Source organism: Trachemys scripta, chromosome 11, assembly GCF_013100865.1.
Source record: "Trachemys scripta elegans isolate TJP31775 chromosome 11, CAS_Tse_1.0, whole genome shotgun sequence".
Taxonomy (NCBI): Eukaryota; Metazoa; Chordata; order Testudines; family Emydidae; genus Trachemys; species Trachemys scripta.
Genome location: NC_048308.1, coordinates 227,222 through 253,178, shown reverse-complemented (window position 1 = coordinate 253,178; position 25,957 = coordinate 227,222). Strand labels below are relative to the sequence as shown.

Below are 25,957 nucleotides of genomic sequence, written 5' to 3'. Positions count from 1 at the left end.
CCCCCCCCCCCCCGCAGGAACCCCAGATCTGCCCCCCCCCGCCGCAGGAACCCCAGATCTGCCCCCCCCACACGTTTATTCAGTGTGTGTTTTGCAGACTGGGCGGAAGCCACGTTGTGCAGTTTGTTGACCCGGGTGTAAAGCGAGAGGGAGCTGGTGCACCCAGCCCAGGCCCATGGGCTGCTCAGGGCCGTTGGGAGCCCAAGGAAGTGGCCGGGCAGCCGGCCAAGCCAGGCCGAGGCTTCCAGAGGAAATGGTTCATTAGCGGAAGGCTGAGTGTAGCGAGCAGAGGCGCCAGCTCCCGGGGCTCTCACTTGTCGCCAGCGTGAAACAGCCAAGAGGCTGAGCAGGGAAAGCTCCTGGCAGTCACAGGGTTAACTCCCTCCGGAGCCAGGCAGGTGGCGAGGGTGTGGCAAGGAGCCCGGAGCTGCGGGATAATGAGAGAGAGGGCAGAGCGCTTAGCCCTGGCCCGGCCGCTGAGGGGCCAGCCAAGCCTCCAAAGCACATGGTGCTGGCTGGCCAGGCCTTTGTGCTGGGCTCAGCTGCTGCCCTGCCCTGGCCTGGGTGTCACACAGCCATGCCCAGGGAAGGGCTGCCCGGTCCCCATTAGGGCACCCGCTAGGAGCCTGCCCCCTTCCGTGCAGCCAAGGCCACTCCTCCTCCTCCGGCATCACTGGCTGAGCTGGGGGCTCTGGCGGGTCCCAGTTCCCTTTACGGTCAGTCTCTCAACGTGATTCCCAGAGCGAAGGTGCCAGTGCCCGGGCTGGGATCTGCTATTGCTGTGACCATCTCTCCGCCTCGGGGCTGCCAGGAGAGGGGTCCCGGCTCTGTCCCCTCGAGGTGACTCCATGGAGCCGGCCCTCGGCCTCAGCGTTATTGGCTGCCAGTGATGGGAGCTGTAGTAGGGCCAGGGACGGACAGACAAACCCAGGGGGGCAGAGTTCCCTTCAGCTCCCTGATTCCACACTCAGAGCCCATGGCAGCTGGGTGCTGAAGTGCAGCCCCGGGCGTTCTCCTGCCAGCGTGTGTGTGTGTGTGTCCCCCCGGGGCGTTCTCCTGCCAGTGTGTGTGTGTGTGTGTGTGTGTGTCCCCGGGGCGTTCTCCTGCCAGCGTGTGTGTGTGTGTCCCCGGGGCGTTCTCCTGCCAGTGTGTGTGTGTGTGTGTGTGTGTGTGTGTGTGTGTGTGTGTGTGTGTGTGAGTGAGACAGGAAGCCAATTCCCAGCTCTACACCCGGCGGCACCGTTGGCCTGAGCCTGCCTCAAGCCCTGGAGCAGGTGGAGAAATCCTGCCACTTAGAGACCAGGGAATGGCTCCATCTGGTGAGCACAGGCAGAAACGCTGACCCGGCTTCTCCCTTCCAGGGCCCTGGGATCTGGGCGCTTGTGGCGCCTTCAAAAGACGAGACTCCAGGGCTTGTCAGCGCAGAGGGGGCCGCGGGGGATGCAGTGAACAATCACGGTGGAGCCCGCTGGAAACGGAGCCTCCGGACAGTGCGATTTCACAAAGTTCCCTTTACGGCGGCACGACTGGTACGTGTATTAGACAAACGATGTCCAAAAACTGCAGCGTGAATTTGCCGGGTGCCCGTCCCAAAGCCAGGGGTGGGCAGGGCTGGCATTGCAGGCTGTGATGAGGAGAGCTGGGGTGGCTTGCACCCCTCAGCAGTGTCTGGCAATAGCAAGCTCTCTTGTGGGCCCAGAAAACCCCATGGGGGGGGGGCGGTGTCTGTGCAGCCTCCCCCCGACGGCGCACAGATCTCTGCTGCTCATTAGGCCTGGGAGCGGTGCTGCTGTGCCAGCCGTCTCAGTGATAATCACCTGGTCCTGCTCACGGCCATTCTCCGGCTCGGCTCGGCGCCTGCTGCGTCACCTGACAATTAACGAGGGCTTGGCGCCTAGTGGCCAGGAAGTTCTGCTTCTAGCTTCTCACCATGACTCATCGCGCCTGTGACACACGGAACTGTCTCAGGTGTCAGATTTGTTAACAGGAACAATACAGCCAAACAGACCAGAAGGGGGAATGGTCCCTCTACAAGAACAACTGCAGTGTAGGAACAATCACAAGGCGCTGTGTGATGCCCCTGCCCAGCTCCTGGTCTGGGAGCGCCTGGCTTCTAGCAGGCCCCACAGAAACTCCTGCACCAGCTGGTTTATAGATGGTGCCCAGCTGGGATGGTGGGAGGCTGCCTCTACTCGCTCCCTAGCGGGCTTGGGAGGTGAGCGACTGGGGCTCCCCGGGGGCAGGGCACCGGCCCTTAGAAAGAAGTCCAGTTCCCCAGCCTGCCCATGGATGTAGGGTCTCTGCCAGGCAGGGACAGAGACTGCCTCCTGCAGATGCCACTCGTGGGGAGAGTGCCAGCTGCAGACAGGTGTGAAGGGGGCTGATGGCAGCTCCACCCTTTTGTAGCAGGTCAAGTTTTTAATTGGCCAGTTGGCAGCCAGCCAGGAATGACTGACAGGATTTCACAGGAAAAACCAGAAGGGGGGGGGGCACTTTGGGTTCCACTGGTGGGGGTGGGGTGGCATCGGGACTGGCTGGCTCCCTCGCAACGAGCCCGGGTCAGCTCTTCCAAGGAGCTGTATCTTTACACCGGGGTTATCAAACAAACAGATCATGGTCTTCATGCAATCCGCGGCCCCAGGCTTCAGGGCAGCCCCTCCCAGGGGTCTCTGGCCCTCCAGTTCCTGGCAGCCCCCCAGCCTCAGCCAGCTCTGCTCCCTTCCTGGAGCAGCAGCTGCAGGGCTGTTCCCCGAGCCCTTGGCCCCCTGCTCCAGGGACTCACCCCAGCGTGGCTTTCCCTCTCCAGGGTGCAGCCTGTCTCCGTTCTTCCTTCCCAGCTGCTCTGTGCGCCCGTTGGAGGTTCTGGGGCAGCCCAGCCCTCTTTAATTGGCTGGACTGGGCTCCCCTGCTCTAGTCCAGGGGCGCTGGGCTCAGTCGAGCCACAGGGACCAGTTACATGTCTATGATTCTGCACCAGCAGCTGAAGGAATCACACACCTGTTCCCTTGAATCACATGCACCCGCTGTTATACCAATAGAATAAAAACCAGCAGGATCTTATTAAGAGGGATAAGGCAAAGATGCCACATTTATTGTAAATATACTGATAAAGCAAAAGATAAAAGTAAACAACGTTGTTTGACTACTTATTTCTTACACACACACACACACACACACACACACACACATATATATATATAGAGAGAGAGAGATTTATTCACACAATCATTCATTCAAGTTCTGTATAGGTGTTATAGTTACCAGCCTAGAAATTGCTCATGCCAAGTTACTGGCCAGGTATCTTGGTCATGAGGATGGAGCCGAGTCCGTGTCAGATGCACCTGATGCTCCTGGAGGCTGGCAGCAGAACCAGAGACTCAAAGTCATCAGTCTTGAGAGTCCATTCTTATAGGAATTAGTTCCTAGGTTAGTCTATGGGAGCTGTTTCATCCTGCTGTTGCTGACTCAATCAGCAAATGGCACATTCCTGTCCAAAGTGGCACATTCCTGGTGGCTCCACACTGTCCAAAGTTTGTGTTTCTCATCCTTCCAGGTGATGGGGTGGATCCCAGTTTACCCTCCGGGGGTTTCTGGTCATCCACTTGACACATTTTTCGGCCGATGGATTCTCCCTTTCTAGGCTGGCACCTCCCTAACCATCCATGTATATCAAACATTCATCAGCATACATTCCATACCTTAACCATATTCTAATTTACTGTCTCCACCACTTTCAGGGTGTGTGCTAATTCATTTGAGACTCCCGGCCCTTTAATCCCAGAGGGTGGGGGTCTGTCCTAGGAGCTGTTGAATGAAGTGAAAGTCACTTAATGGCTTATAGTGTTTGTTTGCATTGTATCAATTACTTCAAGAACAAAGTCAGTTAACTTGTTTGTAAGTTTTACATAGTAATAAAGCATCTTTCACAGGATAGATATAATCAATGGTTTCTACAGACAGTAGCTTACAAGTTTTAACAGAAGACCCAAGAGATTTTTGTGCTTGGTGAAACTGTTGGATTTTAAAGTGTGGGGGACAAATTATGAGGGGATCACTGTCACTTGGGGGAATCACTGTTAGTACCTTCTTTTATATCCCTACACTGTCCTGGCCACAAAAGTGAGACAAGAACCGGCCTGAGGGAGACGCTTTAGGGACTTCCTGGACACATTTGTCCATCCATGCGTCAAGTTACCGGAGAATCAGCAATAACTAGACACTTGCTGTCAGTGCCAGGCCCGGTGGGTACTCAACCTACCTCCTGTGAGCGTTGAACCAGCCATGGCCGGACAATCCTGCTGCTGTTCCGTCTCCGAGAAGGGTCCAGAAGCCAGGCCCAGCCCTTGAGAGCGGCTCACCCCTGTAGCGAGAGGGAGAGAAATGCAGTAGTAACATCCCAGTGGCTGAGCAAGACGTTTCTTCCTCCGTGTTTCCCTTTATTCCGGTTACAGGGAGCCCTGCACAGGCCCCATGGGATCTGCTGACTCCAGAGCTGCCCTCCCGCCTTGTGTGGCAAGGTGGGTAAGCAAACAGCTGCGGCTGGGGAGAGAGACCAGTGTTCCAGCTTGCCCAGGGCTCTCGTTAGCTCTGCAGACGAGCTCTGGGTGACTCGACAGTGGGTCTCTCTCACCAGCAGAAGCTGGTCCCCTCCCCTGCCTTGTCCTGGGACCCACCCGGCTACAGCACCGTGTCACCGTACCACTCACCACCACAAGAGGGTGCTCCAGCCCCGTGCAAGGAACCATGCCCCTTCCCCCCCTCCTCCAGAGGCACGGCCCCTGGCTGGTGGGGACTCCTCAGTCCCCCGGTGCTCCCCGCCCAGCAGGACTGCAGGCCCCAGTCACACACACCATGGGAGGCTGCTGCTACGGACTACTGGGCCACTGGGTCCTGGGAGGACACCGCCAACCCTAGGGCACTGCCCAGCCTTTGGGCAGCACCTGCCTTACCTCAGGCAGGAATAACACCTTCCCCATCACAGGCCGCGTCTCCAGAGTCATGGCACGCTGAGGGAATTGCTGTGCAAACACGGCCGAGCCCTGCCCACCCGGCATGGCCAAGAAGGCCCCAGGCTTGTAGCAACCTGGGTATGTTTGTTACTCTCCTGCCCTGCCTTGGTCACCTTGTGCAGCTCCTCTGGGCAGAGCGCGTCGGTGCTCAGGGGAGCAGAGGCCTTTCGCTGGCCTGCTGCACGGGGGGAGCTGTGGCCCGGGTGACAGCACAGTCTGCAGTCATTGCCTGTCACGAGCTGCGTTGTGCGGCTGGGCTGGGCGATCGGCACAGACCGGGCTCTGGAAATGGGATCTCCCTGGTGTGACGGGCGAATAAACTAGACAAGGAGCATGTCAGCGCCTCCTTCGCAGGGCTGCCAATGACGCCCTGTCCCATGCAGTCCCCAGGGCCCAGCTGTGAGGGGCATCCCAGTGCGCACGGTGCTGATGGCACTGCCCAGGGGGGCGGGGGAGGGGAGTCCGAGTCCCTTGCCAGTCTCTGTGGTTTGTTCCCATCCCCATAGCGTGTAAGAAGGAGCCTGGGAGCCTGACGCCGCTGCTGAACACTGCAGAGAGGGGGGAACTCGACTGCTCCCCCCAGGAGGATCTAGCTCCAGTGCTGAGAACTGGGAGTGGTGCCGGCCACGTGACAAAGTCCTTTCCACCCGGTGGCTGGGCGGCGGCCACCATGTGAGATGAGTTTGGGGGGTGTCTCGGTCTCATAGCTAGTGGGCAGCTGTGTCACAACTGGCACCAGCTGCCCCTTAGTGAGTGCCAGAGAGGCCGAGGCGCGAATGGGCCCCAGAGACAGGGCGACCTCGCTCCTCGGGCCAGGGCTCGGGAACAGCCAGAGCGTGGGGTGTGCTGCACCAGCACCTTGCTGAAGATGCTGTAGTTCTCCAGACTCTCATCCAGCCTCTAGCTGGTGGCGTTGCGAAGAGAACCTCCTACCCTGGTGCAGTGCCGGTGCCCCCAGGCACTGCCAGCGTCCTGAGACTGAACCTCTCAGCGCTCAGCACGGCCGCAGCTTCTCCTGTCACTCCAGAAAGGACCTTTCATTGGGAACTGAGGGGCAGGTCTGGAGCCCTTAGCTGTGAGGGAAGCCCTGAAGCAAGCAGAATCCAGGGACCATGCCTCATGCACAGAGCAGACGGGTCCAATTTCTGAATTTAGGCCCTGAACTCAGAGAGCCGCCGAAGTGTGCAGCTCCCCCAGCCCCTGCGAGTGTATCGGGGCCCTGTGTTTCTGGCTTCTCCAGACGGTGTTTAGCCATAGTAATGACGAAAAACAGAATAACAAAAGCCCCAGCAGATCATGCCAGGCCAGGTCGAACCAGCAGGGATTCTGCAACGGGAAAGTTGCATCTCTCTAATCTCTTATAATTGCTTGAACGTGCCAATAAAGCCGTGAAGAAAGGTGATTCCGGTGACATAATCTACTGAGACTTCCAAAAGGCCTTCAACCAGGTCTGGCAGAAGAAGCTACTAAAGAAGCTAGGTGGTCCTGGGGTGAGAGGCAAAGTATGGTCACAGATCAAAAACTGGCCAGGAGACAGCGCAAAGACTAGGACTACATGGTCGATGTTCATCATGGCCAAAGGGGAACAGCAGGAGCCACCAGGTTGTTGCGTAATATATTTATTAGCATTCTGGAAAGCGGGCGGTGGGGGCGCGAGATAGCAACGTTTGCTGATGACACAAAATTCTTTAGGTTAGTCAGGACCAGAGAGGAACTAACCAAGCCAGGGCCACGGGCAGTGTGATGACACGTGAAATGTCATGTCAATACATGCACAATGGAAGGAAAAACAAACTCCTTGGACACCTCCTGGGGGGGTTCAATGAACAGTGTCCTCTCGGGAAAGGGACCTGGCTGTCACCGCAGACAGAGCAATCAGGACAGCTGCTCAGTGTAGGGCTCATCTGAACAACACGTGGCTTAACCCGGCAAATTCCAGGTCAAACATCTAGGGACGAAGCATGTAGGTCATGCTCATACGATGGGAGGGGGCTGTAGCCTGGGCAGCAGAGACTCTGAGAAGCACCAAGGGGTCACAGAACAAGCACCTGAACGCACGCGGCCAGTGCAGTGTGGGGCTGTGATGGAAACGCGAGGCTTGGACTGAGAAGCCGGGGCACGCCCCGTGGGGGGCAGGGAGGTGCTATTAGCTCGGTGTACGGCATTAGTGAGGCCTTTACTGGATCCCGCGTCCAGTTCTGGGCTCCACGCTGTAAGAGGCCTTGGAAAATTGGGAAGGGTTCTGAAAAGAGGCTCGGAGGGCTGCCCTAGAGGAGAGACTAAAGAAGCTGTTTAGTGTGTCCAAGAGAAGGTCCAGAGGAGACGCGAGTACAGTCTGTCCGTACCCACGTGGCAGAGAGATTCGGCGAGTGGAGGGCTCTTTAAGCTAGCAGAAGAAGGATAAAGATGCAGTGACTGGACAATTCAGACTAGAAGTAAGCTGCACATTTTGCCAGCGAGGGTAATTAAGCATCAGAACAACCTAGCGCAGGAGGTGGTGGATTCTCCCTCGTCTCTGCTCTAGGTCAACCAGAAGGTCTGGGTTGGATGAAGGAACCCTGGCGAGGGTCCCTGGCCTGTGTGACGCAGGAGGGCTCAGACTAGATGACCATGGTGGTCCGTTCTGCCTTAACATCACTGACTACGAATGTGCGGCTGGTGTCAAAAAAGCAAAGGGTGTTGGGATGCCCAAGGAAAGGGAGGGGAAATATTCTAATGCCTTGGTGTAAATCACTGCTGTGGTCTCGTCTAGACACCGTGCGGCACTGCTCACCCTGTCTCCCAGCTCCAGGGGTCCCAGGGGAGGGTGACGAGAACCACCAAGGGCTCGGAAAACCTCTCCTGTGAAGAGAGATTCAAAAGACTGAGCCCATTCCCTTAGAGAGGAGATGGAGAAGAGGGGACGTGACAGACGTCTATAAAATACTGACTAGTTGAGAGAAGGGAGAGGAGGAGTGTCTGTTCTCCCGTCTCATAGAACAAGAACAAGGGGACAATGGATGAAATTGAAAGGTGGGAAATTCAAAACTGATCAAACAAAACCCCTTTTCATATTGTCTAATTAGCCGGTGGAACTCACTGCCACAGGAAGTCACTGAGGCCAAGAATTTAACAAAATTAAAAAAGGGACTGGACATTTCTCTGGATACCAGGACCCGACGGGGTTGTTAGAACAGAGTGTGGCAGGGCTCTGGTCCCTCCGGCTTCAGCCGATCTCGAACTATTAGAGACCAGGGTGAGACCTAATGTGTGGGGGTGGGCGAGGGGCAGATCATCCCACCTCTGCTGCAGCATCTGGCGCTGGGCACTGTCCCAGAGGAGACGGAGCTCGAAGGACCTGAGGTCTGATCCCTCCGGTGATGCCTGCGTTCCTGTGCCCCTGAGATCTGCGCTCTGCCGAGAAGCGAAGCTCGGCGCTGCACCGGGGCCAGCACGAGACCCCCGGGCAGTGGCAGGGAGGAGCCAGGCCCAGTGCCTGGTTTGTTTGGTGTAACCAAGGCCCTGTGAGGCCCTCGTTGTGTGTTGCAGGGAGCTGTAACCCAGAGACAGCTCAGCAAAGGGCAGTGTGACGAGCAGCGCCCTGCACAGCCACCCCACCACAGCTGTTACTAACAACAAACCCTCCCTCCCAGTTACTATAAAAGGCGCAGCTCAGAGCAACTCCGTTCCCAGCCTTCGTCCTCCGAGCCCGTTGCTGTCGGATCGAAGAACCTCTGCACCATGGTGAGTCCCCCCGGGGGGGCGAGCAGGGGGCAGTCCCAGGCTAGGGAGGAGCAGGGGCCCTGGGAGGGTTTAGACGTACGAGAGCTGTACGGGGGGATTGGTCCGGCTCCTAAAGGTCCCGGTGAGCAGTGTGGGCAGTCGCCGGCAATACAGCCGCAGGGCAGGGCAGACTCCAGAGCTCAGAGGCGTCACTGGGGGACGGCGCTTGGTGGCTGTTAGTCCAGCGGCTGGTGCTGGCTGGGAGGGGGAAGGCACCAATTCAGGAGACAGGACAAGCTGGGGCCGCACAGGCTGGGATGAGGCTGAGATGCAGGCAGCCGGCCTGTGGCCTCAGCCAGGGAAGGGAGGAGAGCAGGGGGAGAGGGGCCAGAGAGGAGGTAGCCTGGGGAGTGGGGAGATGCAGGGAGGCTGGAGAGGAGGAGGGGAGAGGTGACGGGGCTGGATCTGTGCGGACGGCGGCGAGGGGGAATTGTAGGGGAACGCAGCAGGAGAGGCCAGATGTGGGGCGAGCGTGAGGAATGAAGTCCGTGAGTCAGGCCAAGAGGCAGGACGGCAGAGGATGGAGAGGAAAGATGAGCCTTGGAGGAAGCAGCACCAGGACCGAGGAGAGGCCAATGAACAACACTGAGCAGGTTTTCTGATGCACAAGCAGCCGGCCAATCTTTCCCTGCCCCCACTTCCCCCCCTGAGCCCAGTTTGATGGGGGCGGGGATGGCGGGTGGCTTTCCCCGGTCTCGGGATCCCTCGAACCCAGAGACTGTCTGTAGTGAAGGGCTGAGGGTCCTGTCCTAGGACGACATGCCCCACAGACAGCACCTGGGCCCCCCGCCCCACCACGGTTCCTTGTTCTTCGCCCCCAGCGCGAGTGCATTTCCGTCCACGTTGGCCAGGCCGGCGTGCAGATCGGCAATGCCTGCTGGGAGCTGTACTGCCTGGAGCACGGCATCCAGCCCGACGGGCAGATGCCCAGCGACAAGACCATCGGGGGAGGGGACGACTCCTTCAACACCTTCTTCAGTGAGACGGGTGCCGGGAAGCACGTCCCCAGAGCCGTCTTCGTGGACCTGGAACCCACCGTGATTGGTGAGTGCTGCACGCCGGGGGAGGGATGGGGCTGGGGACCTAGTGATCCCTGTGCGAGCACGGCCTGCCTCGGAGTTTGCATGCACCGTTCACAATCCGCTGAGCCATGCAGCACTTCTGGCCTGGGTGTGAAAGGCTCTGGTTCCTTGGGCCACCCTCTGGAATCAGATGGCACAGAGCAGGTGTATGAGCCCTCTGTGGGGCCGGCAGGGGCAACACACATCTAGGGCAGGAACATCAGGGTCTGTGGGCACGTCAGTGTCACAGGAACAGCTGCTGGGAACAAAGCTACGCGAACCCTTCATCTCTCACTTGCTAACCCATGCAGCCCTACTCAGGTGGGGCACCGGGGTCCCTCCGGGAGGGGTGGGCGCTAACCGGGCTGTGGTGTGAATTCCAGACGAGGTTCGGACCGGCACTTACCGCCAGCTCTTCCACCCAGAGCAGCTCATCACCGGCAAGGAAGATGCTGCCAATAACTATGCCCGCGGGCACTACACCATTGGCAAGGAGATCATCGACCTGGTGCTGGACAGGATCCGGAAGCTGGTAAAGACGCTAGGGCAGGCAGGGTTCTGGGAAGCTCTTGGATTCCCGGTGGAGATAATGCCAAGCGGTGGTTGGATGGTGAGGGCAGGAGCGGCGCCAGGGTTTTTGCCGCCCTAGGTGGCAGCGCTTCTCCTCAGAGCATTCAGCGGCGGGGGTCCTTCTGCTCCGCGTCTTTGGGGGCACTTCGGCGGCGGGTCCCGGAGCGAGTGAAGGACCTGCCGCCAAAGCACCCCGAAGACGCGGAGCGGAAGGACCCCCGCCGCCGAATTGCCGCCGGGGACGGCAAAATGCCGCCCCCCAAATCCTTCCGCCCCAGGTGACCACCTAGGGTCACCTAGTGGAAGCGCCGGCCCTGGGTGAGGGAGCACAATCAGCTTCTGCTGCCCACACATTCGCTGGCTTCACCTCCAGCTTCCTCTGTCACCCTGGGGCAAGAGCAGTGATGGGCAACGTCCAGGTGGGCCGCGGAGTCTGCAAGTCACAGCATGCAGGGATCCACTTTGAGTCGAGTGGCCTCTCTGCTTGGATCTAGCTGGAGACCTGCAGCTGCCTCCCCAGGCCACACCTGTCACGGAGTCCCCGGGCGATGCTCTGGGACTGCTCCCCACAAAGCCAGTCAGGACTCTGGGGAGCCTCCTCTCCCTCGGAGCAGACTGTCTTCAGGGCAAGAAGCTCACATGGCTTCACCTCCTGGGTCTGCCCTGGGAACATTCAGCATATGCCCCTCCGTGCGCTTCCCACAGCGAGTCCGCCCCGGAGGGGTCCTGGGGAAGCCAGAGGGTCCTGCACCCCCACTTCGCAGTCAGACGTGACTCTCAGCCAGCCAGTAACACAGAGGTTTATTAGATGACAGGAACACGGTCTAAAACAGAGCTTGTAGGTCCAGCGAACGGGACCCCTCCGCCGGGTCCATTCTGGGGCCCAGCGAGGCAGACCCCCGTCTGCCCTCACTCCTCGTCCCCAGCTAGCTCCAAACTCCAACCCCCGTCCAGCCCCTCCTTCTCTGGGCTTTGTCTCTTTCCCGGGCCAGGAGGTCACCTGATCCCTTTGTCTCCAACACCTTCAGTTGGCACCTTTGCAGAGGAGGGGCCCAGGCCATCAGTTGCCAGGAGACAGAGTGTCGGGCATTTATGTGCACTGGCCTTTTGCTCTGCAGCAACCATACACCCTCATCCCAGCACCTAGATACTTAAGAACTGCATAGGGGAAACTGAGGAAAACATTAAGAACAGTCCCACTTCGTCACAACACCTCAGTCTGGAAGACGAGAGCGGCTAGAATCTGCCCCATTGTATGGCAGCGAGGCGCAGCCTCAGGGTCACGGTGACCTGCTAATGCAGCCTTCATCTGGGCTCTGTCCGGGCCCTCAGGGTGCAGGGGACTCGAGTGTGTGCAGGGAATTCAGGCTGTCTCATGCACTGGCTGGAGCTGTGCTCAGGGGACCTAGAGCAGTTCCTGTCACTCCCGGGGCAGGGGACCCCAAACTGCTCGCAGAGCAGAGGCAGAAGTGCACTCCAGGACAGGCTCTGGCATGGGGGGCAGAGGATGGGAAAGCCAGGGACGGGGGACGATGAGAGGGGATGGGTTCCCCATCCACCCAGGAAAAGGAACCGGTGGGAAGGCTCGGTGCATCCAGCCTCCTGCTTTCAGCGGTGCTGGCGCTACGCCGCATCCAATGCTGAAGTCGTGCTGGTGCCGCCGTAACTCACACCAGCAGCTCCCAGGTGAGCCGGGAGGTTAGCGGTGTCACGGACTCACAGATCGTGCCCACTCGAAAAAACAAGAAAATCCCCCACTTCGTCACAAGTGGTGTTGGCAGAGACAAGCACCGGGCCCGGCCTGGTGAGAAGGAGATTAAAGCGAGGATTAGGAGCAGACGGGTGAGTTGGGGGTGTGTGGAAGGAAGCTTTTAGGAGTCAGGATAAAGACAGGCAAGGGGTGAAAGACAGAGAGCGGGTGAGAGTGAGGTACGGGGGTCCTGGAAGCCGACACACTTTCCATAAATCTCTTTCTGCTGGGACACATCCACCTTCCCCCATGGGGTCCTGAGCATCGAAAGCCCCCCGGAGCCCTCCTGCCATCGCACAGCAGAGCTGTGAAATCCTGGGGCCCCACTGCACAGCGGATGGGACGACTGAGCCCCTGGCAGGGTGCTCACTCCCGGCTGACTGCCCCTTTCCCAGGCTGAGTCCCCTCTCTTTCCCGGATTCCCGCAGGCCGACCAGTGCACGGGGCTCCAGGGCTTCCTCATCTTCCATAGCTTTGGGGGCGGCACCGGCTCCGGATTCACCTCCCTGCTGATGGAGCGTCTCTCCGTTGACTATGGCAAGAAGTCCAAGCTGGAGTTCTCCATCTACCCCGCGCCTCAGATATCCACCGCGGTGGTGGAGCCCTACAACTCCATCCTGACCACCCACACCACCCTGGAGCACTCAGACTGTGCCTTCATGGTAGACAACGAGGCCATCTATGACATCTGCCGCAGGAACCTGGATATCGAGCGCCCCACCTACACCAACCTCAACCGGCTAATAGGTCAGATCGTGTCCTCCATCACCGCCTCCCTCCGATTCGATGGTGCCCTCAACGTGGATCTGACGGAGTTCCAGACCAACCTGGTGCCCTACCCCCGTATCCACTTCCCGCTGGCCACCTATGCCCCCGTCATCTCTGCAGAGAAGGCCTACCATGAGCAGCTCTCCGTGGCGGAGATCACAAACGCTTGCTTTGAGCCAGCCAACCAGATGGTGAAATGTGACCCCCGTCATGGCAAATACATGGCCTGCTGCCTCTTGTACCGCGGGGACGTGGTGCCCAAAGACGTCAATGCTGCTATTGCCACCATCAAAACCAAGCGCAGCATCCAGTTTGTAGACTGGTGCCCAACTGGCTTCAAGGTTGGTATCAACTACCAGCCTCCCACTGTGGTTCCCGGTGGCGACCTGGCCAAGGTGCAGCGGGCTGTGTGCATGCTGAGCAACACCACGGCCATTGCCGAGGCCTGGGCTCGGCTGGACCACAAGTTTGACCTGATGTATGCCAAGCGGGCCTTCGTGCACTGGTACGTGGGAGAGGGCATGGAGGAGGGGGAGTTCTCAGAGGCCCGGGAGGACATGGCTGCCCTGGAGAAGGATTACGAGGAGGTGGGGACAGACAGTGTGGATGGAGGAGAGGAAGAGGAAGGTGATGAATACTAGAGGGTAAATGTCCTGTTTGGATGGCTGGGAATCAGCCTCACGTCTTCCTCACTGATGCACATGGGACGATTGTCCACCTTAAATAAAACAGTTCCTCCTCCAGTCACTGTAGGGCTATAGTTTGCTGCATCCATTTACCTGTTTCCAATCTGAGCTATGCCCCTTCGTCCCACGCCTGGCACAGCCACGGGAAGGACGTGGACGCAACCCCTGTTATTTGCCAGGCTGAACTCGACAATCTGCCAGCTGCCCACGCGCACTTCACTAGCTCGAGACGGAGCTGCTGTGCCATTGTCCCATCCCCCGGCACAGAGCTCTGTGCGAGGGGCTCCCGGTGAGACGCACGGCCCCTAACCCTCGACAATGCCGACTGGGTCGTGAGTGACAGGGAGAATCAGAGGGAGGGGAAGAGGGAAACCAGTGGGCTGTGTAGATCCCTGGGGTTGGGATGCTGGGGCCAGCCCATGGGCCCCGAAGATCACGGGCCCAATCCAACACCATATATTGGCTGGGGACACGGAACCCTCCTCCATGGTGCTGCTAAGAAATAACCCTCCCTGCTCTCTTCATTGCTCTCCCAGGTCTTCTCGTCCTTCTCTGCTGGTTAGCTTTTCCCTTTGCCTCCCATGTCACCTCCGATACCGTTCACACGGGACTGACGGTATCCATTAATTTCCATGTTCTCGGTACCCTGGCACCTTGGAACCTGGTTCACTCCTTCAATATGGGGTGAAGAATTCAGTGGGAGGGGAGAGGTCTGCCCCCAACCTTTGACTCATAGGCCATCCACAGGTCGCCCATCTGGCAATAGTAATTCCTTCCATGAGGCAGTCAGGTTGGGTGGGAGAGTCCGCCTGAGCTGCCCTATCTCCTGGACAGCCGGGAGGGAGGGAGAGTGCTGCAGGGGCCGATCCTGAGAGCTCGGACCCCCACAGGACTGATGGCTGTTTGCTAGCATCCTTTCCTGTTTCTCTTTTCCTTTAACCTAAGTGCTCTCCACCCCTTTCTCTCCTCTGTCTCCCGGGCTGAGTCCCTCTGTCAAAGGGAGACTTTTCCAAACTGCCCCCTGGCTCCTAGCAACTGTGCTCTTGGGCGGAACGGCTGCTGGAATCTAAACAGCTTTGAAACCGCGCCCAGAGAGGTTACAAAAACGGAACAGCCCGTTCTAGGAGCAGCCGGAGGGTAGCCGTGTGGGTCCCAGGATGTTAGAGAGACAAGGTGGGGGAGGGAATAGCTTTTATTGGACCCATGTCTGTAGGTGAGAGAGAGCAGCTTTCACACATGTCTTCAGCAGGCCTGAGGCCGAGCTCTGTCTCTCTCACCTACCGAAATGGGTCCAATAGACGCTATTCCCTCCCCTGCTCATTCTAGGAGCCTCACACAAGGGACGTCAGCCTCTGCACGCCCTCTCAGTGCCGTGTGTGCTGGGTGTCTGGCAGTGCCCCACCCGTGCTCACCTGGGACTCCAGCAGCACCAGCACCCTCGGAACAGCACCTTATCCGTGCCCGGGGGACTCTGGGAGCGTCCCGGAGCGGTGCCCGTCGGCACTCATCAAGTACCCCCAGCAGTGGCTGACCTAACGTTTCCACCCCACGGAGACAGGTGTGCTAGGAACACAAGACAGACGATCCAGGCTCAGGACAATCATTTCCAGCTCCACAAACCTACCAGCATAGAACCTATTGGTTCCTATGACAACCTGGGATTGGGTACTGTGAATTTCAAGAGGGCGTTAGAGCATGTTCAGTGTCTCTGGGGGCTCAGGACTAGGTGTCCGGTGTGACCCGATGGAGCACGTATATGTCAGGGGTTCTGCACAACCAGGGCAATGTCTGGATAATAAATAAAAACAGTAACACACGTTAGCAGTGAAAGGGTTAATAGCGAGGGTGACCCCCCCCCCAAGGAACTGAAAGGAGGATCCTCTCTAGGGATGTAGAAAACTTGGAGACGGGGCAGAAAAGAGAAAGGACTGAGGGCCAGCACTAATGGCTTGCCACGAGAGACTGACAGAGCTCCATCTTTTCAAGCGGAAGCTCGAGACGTGACTTGCCTGCGTGTGTCGGGACTGTCGGGGGAGACCACGGTGGGTGCTAACTGGCTCTTTAGTCCAGTGGGGCCGGGCAGAACCAGAGCCAAGGCCTGGAAGCTGAAACCAGACTAATCTGAATGAGAAACGAGGCCCAAATTAACAGTGTGGGTGATTAGCCCTGGGCATTGCCAGCTGGCTGGCTTCCCATCTGGCCCTGGGCCTTCCTGGACGATGCTTCTGCCAGACAAGTCCCTGGGCTCCAGGCAGGGTGCTGGGTGAAATGCAATGACCTGGGCTAGGGCGGGGGTCAGATTTTTGATCTAAAGGTCCCGCCTGGCCTTCGCCTCTATGACTCTACGAGTGGCACATCCAGAGTTTGTAACCTCCTAGGGCACCGCCCTGACATCACAATCAGCCTGAGCTTTCCATTGGCTGCAGCAGCTGCCAGTCAGCAGGGGAGGAATGTGATGGGCTGCTGGGGAGCTCCTGCCCTGCACCCCCGTGTACCACCGAGGGCACCTGCGGGCAGGGGCAGTGCAGATCTCTCCTGATGCAGTAAGGTAGGGCCTGGGCTTTATCAGCGGGGTGGGGATCCCAGCAAGCACTGAGAGACCCTGTGAGAGGGAAGAGCTGGATGGAGACCTTAGGGACGGGAGATGGTGACTGGAGAGCGCCTGATGCAATTGGTGCAGAGCAGAGAGTGGAAAGGGGATGGAGGAAGAAGCACAAGGGTCAGACAAGGGCTGGTCTCCTGGGCATGGCCTAATACCCACTACCTAGGGAGCCTGGCCCCGCGCTCTGCCCTGGGAAGGGCCATAAACCTCAGCCAACAGTGAGCTCAACACCCTTCCCACCCCAGCAGGTCTCCCCTGCCAGGACAGGGATGGGTCTGGCTTGTGGGCTGTGGGCTACAGCTCCCCAGCACATCTGAGATCCTCAGCAAGGGAGGCTGGTCAGATCTCACCCAGAGTATCAACAAAACATCTATGGCCAATTGGCTTAAAGAGGGGAAGAAGTTTATACAATATATCAGAACAATACTAGTATTAGCAATGGTATGGGCTCATTTTGAGACAGAGTGGTAAAAATGTCAATAATGATGTAGAAAAGGCAGAAGTGCTTAATAAATATTTCTGGTCCGTATCTCAAAACAAGCTGAATGATGTCTCCACATTATACATGATGATCACTTACTTGCTTTTCCATCGGTAATGAAGGAAGATGTTAAACAGCACCTACTGAAGCTAAATACTTTAAAATCAGCAAATCCACACAACTTGCACCCAAGAGTTTTAAAAGAGCTGGCCGAGGAGCTCTCCAAATCAATGGTATTCATTTTTTGTAAGTCTTGGAAAATTGGAGAAGTTCCAGAGGACTGAAAGAAAGCTAAAGTTGTGTAATTATTTAAAAAGGGTAAACAGGATGACCCAGGTCACTCTAGGTCAGTGAGTCTGACATCACTCCCAGGGAAAATGATTGAACAGCTGATATGAAACTATCATTATGACTATGTAATTAATACCAGTCAATATAGTTTCCTGGAAAGCAGGACCTCTCCCAGTTTGGTGTCATCTGCACATTTCATAAGCATCCTCTCCACTCCATTATCCATGTCATGAATGAAAATATTAAATGATACCGGACCCAGGACTGACCCCTGCAGAACCCCACTAGATACACACTCCCAGTTTGACAATGAACCCTGGATAACTACTCTTAGGGTGCGGCCTTTCAGCCAGTTGTGAACCCACCGGATAGGAATTTAATCTAGACCCCATTGCCTTAGTTTGTTTTGGAGAATGTCATGTGGGACTGTACCAAAAGCCTTACTGACATCAACCCTGTCAAAGAAGGAAGTGAGGTTGGTTTGGCATGATTTTCTTGACAAATCCCTGTTGGTTTTTACTTAGAACCCTATTATTCTCCAGGTTCTTTCAAACTGATTGTTCGATAATTTGTTCCGGCATCTTTTCAGGTATCAAAATTCCCTAGGTCCTCCTTGTTCCCCTTTTAAAGAAAGGGGCTGTGTCTGCCCTTCTCCAGTCCTCTGCGCCCTCACCTGTTCTCCCCGAGTTCCCGAAGATTGTTGCTAACAGCTCCAAGATTGCTTCAACTAGATCCTTAAGTAGCCTGGGATGAATTTCATGAGGCCCTGCCAATCTGAATACACGTAACTCTCTAAATAGACTTTAACCTGTTCGTCTCCTATTTTGGCTTGTTCCTTCCCCCTTGTTGTTAATGGTAAGTGTGTTGAGTGTTCGGTCACCGTAATCTTTTAGTGAAGACTGAAGCAAAACAGGCCTTAGCCCCTCAGCCTTTTTGACGTGATTTTCTCTCCTTCCCTGCTAAGTAGAGGACCAACACCTTCTAAGCTCTTACTCTTGCTCCGAAAGTATTTAAAGAACCTCTTCTTCCTGCCTTTTATGTCTCTTGCTGGGTGTAACTCATGTTGTGCCTTGGCCTTTCTGATTTTGTCCCTACCAGCTTGTACTATTCCTTTGTACTCCTCCTTAGCAATTTGGCATCTTTCCACTTTGTGTAGGATTCCTTTTTGATTTTCAGGTCATTAAAGAGCTCCTGATGGAGCCACAGTGCTCTCTTATTATTCTTCCTAGCTTTGTTTTGTTTCGGGGTGGTTTGCCGTTGTGCCTTTAGTACTGTCTCCTGAAACTGCCAGGTCTCCTGAACTCCTTTTTCCCTTAGATTTTCTTCCCATGGGACCTCACCTCCCAGTTCTCTGAGTTTGTTAAAGTCCATTGTCCTTCTCTCGCTCCTTCTTTCCTGAGAATCATGAAATCTGTCACTTCTGTCACCGTCACCCAAACTGCCTCCACCTTCAGATTCGCTACCAACTCCTCCCTGTTGGAAAGAATCAAGTGAAAAATGCTGTTCCCCCGGTTACCTCCTCCACTTTCTAAAACAAAATGTTGTCTTCAACACATGCCAAATATTGACTGGACATTTTGTGTTTTGCTTTATTACTTTTGCAACAGATGTCTGTACAGTTCAAATCCCTCATTACTACCAGGTCTTGTGTTTTGGATATTTCTGTTATTTGTTCTAGAAATGCCTCATCCACCTCTTCTTCCTGATTTGCTGGACTATAGTAGACTCTTACCATGATGTCACCCCTATTTCCCCCCCTTTTATCTTTACCCAGAGACTTTAAACTGCTCTGCCTCCCACCGCCGTCTGGCTCTCAGAACAAGTGCTTATATTCTTGATGTATAATGCAACCCCTCCTCCCTTTTTTTCTGCCTGTCCTCCCTGACAAGCTATACTCCGATACCAACATTTCAGTCATGAGATTTATCTCATCAAGTCTCTGTGAATTCTTCCATCAACCCAGCTACCAGCTCTCGGGGAGGTGGATTTACCACAGTGATGGAAGAACCCCTCCCACCACTGTGGTACGTGTCCACACTGATTTCAGAGGAGCAGCCGTGTTAGTCTGTATCCGCAAAAAGAACAGGAGTCCTTGGGGCACCTTAGAGACTAACAAATGTATTGTAGCATAACTAACAGTTATTTTTCTCTCCTGTTGACAACAGCTCACCTTAACTGATCACTCTCCTTATAATGTGTATGGTAACACCCATTGTTTCATGTTTCCTGTGTATATATATATCTTCCTTCTGTATTTTCCACTACATGCATCAGATGAAGTGGGCTGTAGCCCACGAAAGCTTATGCTCCAATACATGTGTTAGTCTCTAAGGTGCCCCAAGGACTCCTGTTCTTTTTGTCCACACTGAGGCGCTAGAGTAGTGCAGCTCCAGCTATAGCATCCGAAGTGTAGACAGAGCCTTAATCCAGGCTAGTTTGTGAATTAACTCGTTTTACTTTCACTAGAATCCAGTTCAGGGCTGGGGCTGAAGGGGCAGGTGCATCCACCCCAGTTAAAGTAATCAACTGGGACGTGCTGACTCCTTAGTGAACTTCATATCTTCTGCGACTGCCCCGTGCTTGTTACCGGCCTGGCAAGGTCTGGGGCGGGAGAGGCCGCAGGAGTTTGCTGGGGAGGAGGACAGGCTGGCGTGGCAGGGAGCTGACGCTGTCTAATCACCAGCAAAGCTCACGCTGACTGAGGCAGAGCGGTAACGCAGGGGATCACAGCTCGGGGTAGCCGCAGCAGCATGTTCCACCATCATTGGAGGCATTTAAGCACAGGTTGGACAAACCCTGTCAGGGCTGGTCTAGGGGGCTGGACTAGATGACCGGGCGCTGGACTTAGATCACCGCTCAAAGACCCTTCCAGCCCTACATTTCTACGGTTCTCTGAGCTCCGAGTGCGACACACTGGCAAAAAAGGCTGATGTTATCCTGGGATGTATAAACTGGGTGAGCACGGCGCAGAAGGCAGTTGTTATAATACCTCCTCCCGAGAGGACTGTTGCCTCTTTGGCTCAAGCACTTAGCCAAACTCTGGGGCCCAGCAGGCTTGGGTCTGTTAGGAGGGGCAATCAGTGAACCGAGTGAGGCCTATTCTTGGCGTGATCTTGTTCAGCCACAGAGAATACCCACAAAGTCCTCTCCCTCTGGAACCCAGCAGAACCCAAGAGCCCAGAACCCCCAGGCGCCACTCAGGGAACACTGCCAAAGAAGCCCTGTCCCCCTGAGGGTCACACTCACCGCTCCTTCTCCTGCCTTTCTGCCTCCAACACCCCCAGCCTGCACCAACACCCCAGGGAAAGCCCTCAGCGCATGCGGGTTAGCTCTGACCTGCCAAGCCCCCAGCCTAGCAATGGGAGCCTCACAGACCCGGACTGTTTTTTCTAAATCAAGGGGCTCCGTTGAACCTTCTGCTGAGCCTGCAAGAGGGTGCATGGCACAGCCACTGGTTGGAACGAGACCTGTGAGGCTCTCTGGCTCCAAGAGCTCTGTGCTGGCAGCCAGTAGCCCCTTTCAGCAGCACCCTCCACTGGCGCGACCACTCTGACGTGCTGCATACCGTTCTGGTGTTGAGAACTGGAGGCATTTCAGACCAGATCTACACGAACGAATCTGAGGTCTGGGAAACCTGACACTGAGGTTGCTCAGTCTTTGTGGTTTATCAAAGAGACGGTCACACGGTGACTTGATCGTGCCCTGTGAGTACCTACACGAGGGATTTCTGGCGTCAGAAGGCTCTTGAATCTACCAGACAAAGGCAGAACAAAATCCACTGGCTACAAGTTGAAGTCAGGAAAGTTCAGATATGAAGTAAGACGCAAATTTGCACCAGTGAGGGGGATTAATGGAGCTGGCTGAACTCTCAACTTTTCATCAAACTCCCAAATTTTCACAGGAACAGGGGGATTGTCACAAAATTTTGTTTAGACAAATATTGAAAAAAAGTGATCTGATAAGAACAGCACGTTCTGGTTTTTCTGTTTCAAAATGACTTTTAATCCCAAAATTTATTTAATTAAAAAAAGTTAAAAAACTGGAGGCAAATGTTTCAATTTTATCCAAACTGAGCGCTTGATGTGACCCGAAACGATTCTTCTTGTGCAAAATGTTGCTTCCTGGAAATGTGGTTTGTTTTTGTTCCATGTCCCAGGGAATGGAAATGGCAAGTCTCCAGCAGCCCGAGGAATTAGCTGTGGAGCAGGTCACCGAGGGGGCCGGGGGCTGGGTAGTGATCAATGGCTCCATGTCTAGTTGGCAGCCGGTTTCAAGCGGAGTGCCCCAAGGGTCGGTCCTGGGGCTGGTTTTGTTCAATATCTTTATTAATGATCTGGATGAAGGGATGGATTGCACCCTCAGCAAGTTTGCAGATGACACTAAACTGGGAGGAGTGGTAGATACGCTAGAGGGTAGGGATATGATACAGAGGGACCTAGACAAATTAGAGGATTGGGCCAAAAGAAACCTCATGAGGTTCAATAAGGACAAGTGCAGAGTCCTGCACTTAGGGCGGAAGAATCCCATTCGCTGCTATAGACTAGGGACTGAATGGCTAGGAAGCAGTTCTACAGAAAAGGACCTGGGGGTTACAGTGGATGAGAAGCTGGATAGGAGTCAACAGTGTGCCCTTGTTGCCAAGAAGGCTAACAGCATTTTGGGCTGTATAAATAGGAGCATTGCCAGCAGATCGAGGGACTTGATCATTCCCCTCTATTTGACATTGGGAGGCCTCATCTGGAGTACTGTGTCCAGTTTTGAGCCCCACACTACAAGAAGGATGTGGAAAAATTGAAAAGAGTCCAGTGGAGGGCAACAAAAATGATTAGGGGGCTGGAGCACATGAGTTATGAGGAGAGGCTGAGGGAACTGGGGTTATTCAGTCTGCAGAAGAGAAGAATGAGGGGGGATTTGATAGCTGCTTTCAACTACCTGAAGGGCAGTTCCAAAGAGGATGGATCTAGACTGTTCTCAGTGGTACCAGATGACAGAACAAGGAGTAATTGGGAGGGTTTGCAACTGCTTTGGAGGACAGGGTCATAATTCAAAATGATCTGGACAAATTGGAGAAATGGTCTGAGGTAAACAGGATGAAGTTTAACAAAGACAAATGCAAAGTGCTCCACTTAGGAAGAAAAAATCAGTTTCACACATACAGAATGGGAAGAGACTGTCTAGGAAGGAGTACGGCAGAAAGGGATCTAGGGGTTATAGTGGGCCACAAGCAAAATATGACTCAACAGTGTGATGCTGTTGCAAAAAAAGCAAACATGATTCTGGGATGTATTAACAGCTGTGTTGTGGACAAGACACGAGAAGTCATTCTTCTGCTCTACTCTGCTCTGGTTAGGCCTCAGCTGGAGTATTGTGTCCAGTTCTGGGCACCGCATTTCAAGAAAGATGTGGAGAAATTGGAGAGGGTCCAGAGAAGAGCAACAAGAATGATTAAAGGTCTAGAGAACATGACCTATGAAGGAAGGCTGAAAGAATTGGGTTTGTTTAGTTTGGAAAAGAGAAGACTGAGAGGGAACATGATAGCAGTTTTCAGGTATTTAAAAGGGTGTCATAAGGAGGAGAGAGAAAACTTGTTCACCTTAGCCTCTAAGGATAGAACAAGAAGCAATGGGCTTAAACTGCAGCAAGGGAGGTCTAGGTTGGACATTAGGAAAAAGTTCCTAACTGTCAGGGTGGTTAAACACTGGAATAAATTGCCTAGGGAGGTTGTGGAATCTCCATCTCTGGAGATATTTAAGAGTAGGTTAGATAAATGTCTATCAGGGATGGTCTAGACAGTATTTGGTCCTGCCATGCGGGCAGGGGACTGGACTCGATGACCTCTCAAGGTCCCTTCCAGTCCTAGAATCTATGAATCTATGAATAATGGTCTCAAGTTGCAGTGGGGGAGGTCTAGGTTGGATATTAGGAAACACTATTTCACTAGGAGGGTGGTGAAGCACTGGAATGGGTTACCTAGGGAGGTGGTGGAATCTCCTTCCTTAGAGGTTTTTAAGGCCCGGCTTGACAAAGCCCTGGCTGGGATGATTTAGTTGGGGTTGGTCCTGCTTTGAGCAGGGGGTTGGACTAGATACCTCCTGAGGTCCCTTCCAACGCTGAGATTCTATGATTCTGTGAATGCTCCATCATGTGGAGCCTTGAAATCAAGACGCTGTTTTCTAACAGCAAACATTCTAGCTCCACCACAAAGTACTGGGCTGTGAAATTCTCTGTCCTGGATCATCCTAGAGATCAGCCTGTCCTTAACATGCATGAAGGGAGATGCCTGATGCTGGGGCATCAAGACAGATGGCTAGGGGGGCGGGCCTGTGTATCGGGGTGTGACACAGACACTGCTGGCTGGACTGAGTGTGAAACAGAACAAAATAGGGATTTCTGAACCATTCCGTGGACCAATAAGTGTGTGTGTGAGTTGGACAGACAGGGATTCAAGACAGACAGATTGTAACAGCGCTCTCGGGATGCAGGGAGAGGAAGGGAGATCGGGCTAAGGGCTCTGTGCTACAGAAGGGCTAACGATGGCGTGAGTAAATCAGCAGAGCCCTGCTGAACTCAAGGGGGGTACGACAGCTTACCGCTGGAGAAGATCTAGGCTCCCGGAGTCTGTTCTCTCTGGGACTTGCAGGCTGGCTGATCCGTCTCCTTAACTGTTCTGTCCCATGCTCCTTAGGGCCAGGTCTCGACAGCATGCACCTGCTGCCATTCTGCACAGAGCTGGCCAGCCCCAGGAATGGCCGTGACCACTACTAACCACAGGCCTGCAGACTTTGGCTGCCTCTCCAGAGACACGCCCCAATTCCTGGCTGCTTCTCCTCCCCAGCTGCACAGGACAGACGGTCACCATGGGGGAGTACTACAAACTGCTGGAACTTCCCCAGGACGCCTCTAACGAGGACATCAAAAAGGCGTAAGTCCCCCTTCCTTGGAGCTTCCCTTTCCCCACGCACCCCGCTGGCATGGTTCCTGCTGCCAGTCTCTGCGCTTGCCAGTGTTCTCCGCCCGGCCGGGGAACTGGAGGTCTCTCTGCTCTGAGAGCACCTCACAGCTGTGTCAGAGACAGGAGAGGGGTTCCTGGGGTAGGACAGCTCCACTGGTAAGTGGGGTGTGACTCCAGCTAGTGACCATTTGAACATCACTGGATCAGGGGCATTGAGACATGTTCAAAGGAGCTTGCTCTGAAAGGCGAGCATTCCTTACTGAGATGGGTGTGGGTCACCGGGTGGAGAAGGACAGGGGTCAGCTGGGGTGCCTGAGCTGGCCTTGCAAAATCCAGGGGAGGAAGCGGTAAGAATCCCATAGTTGCTGGGAGACAAGGGCAGCTAAAGGGAATTCTTCTACTTGCTGGGCTTCCCACAGCAGGAGTCGGTACCTATGGCGGGGCTCTGCAGGGCTGACAGCACCCAACAAACGGCATGGCCAGGCGTGACTGCCTGTCTCTGGGTCTGTGCAGGTACAGGAAAGCAGCAATGAGATGGCACCCGGATAAAAACCCAGAGACCGAGCAATACGCCGAGCGGAAGTTCAAAGAAATAACAGAGGCATACGAAGTGCTGTCAGACAGTAAGGGGCCTGCCCACCCGTCCCCTTCTCTAGCCATCCACCCTCGCTTGGCTCATTGAGGGTCCGTGATGTTCCCACGCTCCTCGCTGCACTTGTGTTGCCCTCCTTGCGGCTGCTGGGGCAGCGGCTTCTGCCGCACATGCTCGGTGTCTGTCTCCCTCCTCTGGGTGCAGCGTTGCCGTAGCCATGCTGGTCCCAGGGTATTAGAGAGACAAGGTGGGGGAGGTGATATCTGTTACTGGACCAACTTCTGTCGGGGAGAGAGAAGCTTTCGAGCTCCACAGAGCTCTCCTCCGGTCCCTGTCTCCTTCACCAACAGAAGTTGGCCCAATAAGATATTATCTCACCCACCTTGTCTCCCTGCCTCCTCTGGGGCACCCCAGTGCTCCCTGGGGACACCTCTTGGAGCGGGTGGGGTGCTAACCTCTCTGGCCCCATCATTCCAGGCTCTCCCTTCCCCTCCAGTGCAGGCCCCAGAAATGAACGTTACCCTGCAGCTGTGCCATGGGGCATCCTTCTGCCAGGCCCAATCCTTGCCTGTGGTTAGGTGCGGGGCACTCAGGTCCGATGCTGTAGGCCTCAGGCACAGAACCCAGAGCCCCGTCTCATGCTGGAATCCTGCTCGGTAGCACCTCTGCACACGACGCAGCCCTGGCACAATTCACCAGTGTCCGTTTCCATGAGGTATTTCCATGGAGGCTAACGCAGCGGTAACAAAGTGCCTCCCAGAGGTGGGCAGGGAGCGTCGGCGTAGGCGCTGGCCCAAGCCAGCCTGTGGCAGTCCCAGGTCTGTCCCTCCAGCTGCTTCCCCATTTGCGTGCAGGCCCCCTCTGGCTCAGTACTGGGACGGGGGGTCAGCCTGGTGAAAGGGCCGCTGTGTCCGGACTCGGCTGAAGATGGGCTGGGTGACCTCTCGCTCCTTCTCCCTTCCAGAGAGCAAGCGCGACCTCTACGACCGCTACGGCAAGGACGGGCTCACGGGGGCCGGTGAGTGACCCACCCTGCCCTCGGCTGCATCTGCCCAACGCTCTGGCTTCACTGAGGCCAGAATTTGTCCCTGCGGTTGGAACTTTGCTCCCAATTCTGCTGGTGACGCACAAACCAGAATCGACCCCGGCTCATTCTCCCCGGGCTGGGCTGGCTCCGCAGGGCTAGCAGGAGCCCAAGGCACAGAAGGTTTGCTTCTGTCCACCTGCGAATATCCACAGGGAGCCCATCAGCCGAGGGAGGAGGGGCCACGTTTCCACAGCCACGTTCCAGATCAGCATCGCACTCAGGGGCCTTTTCTCCCGGCCCCAGAGCTCTGCGGTGGGGAGAGACGGGATCCCAGCCTTGGCAGCCCCAAGCAGGGTGTCCTGTTTGCTTCCTGTTCTCGTTCCTTTCGAGGACCCTTGCGAGGGCC

General features: G+C 55.5%; 2 protein-coding genes across 2 annotated transcripts in view; both read left to right on the top strand.

The window, feature by feature from the left end:
• Nucleotides 1–8,674: 8,674 nt before the first annotated feature.
• On the top strand, nucleotides 8,675–13,659 carry LOC117885075 (tubulin alpha-1D chain). The gene is made up of 4 exons (XM_034786205.1): nucleotides 8,675–8,732; nucleotides 9,593–9,815; nucleotides 10,216–10,364; nucleotides 12,581–13,659. The coding sequence occupies exons 1-4, from the start codon at nucleotides 8,730–8,732 to the stop codon at nucleotides 13,559–13,561; spliced, it is 1,356 nt and encodes a 451-aa protein (XP_034642096.1). The 5' UTR covers nucleotides 8,675–8,729; the 3' UTR covers nucleotides 13,562–13,659.
• A 10,178-nt stretch (nucleotides 13,660–23,837) lies between these two features.
• Nucleotides 23,838–25,957, top strand: part of LOC117884943 (dnaJ homolog subfamily B member 2-like) — a 17,376-nt gene continuing 15,256 nt past the window's right edge. The window contains exons 1-3 of the mRNA XM_034785996.1: nucleotides 23,838–23,902; nucleotides 24,446–24,555; nucleotides 25,489–25,546. Of these exons, the coding sequence (XP_034641887.1) occupies nucleotides 23,838–23,902; nucleotides 24,446–24,555; nucleotides 25,489–25,546 (233 nt within the window). The remainder of the gene's footprint in view (nucleotides 23,903–24,445; nucleotides 24,556–25,488; nucleotides 25,547–25,957) is intronic.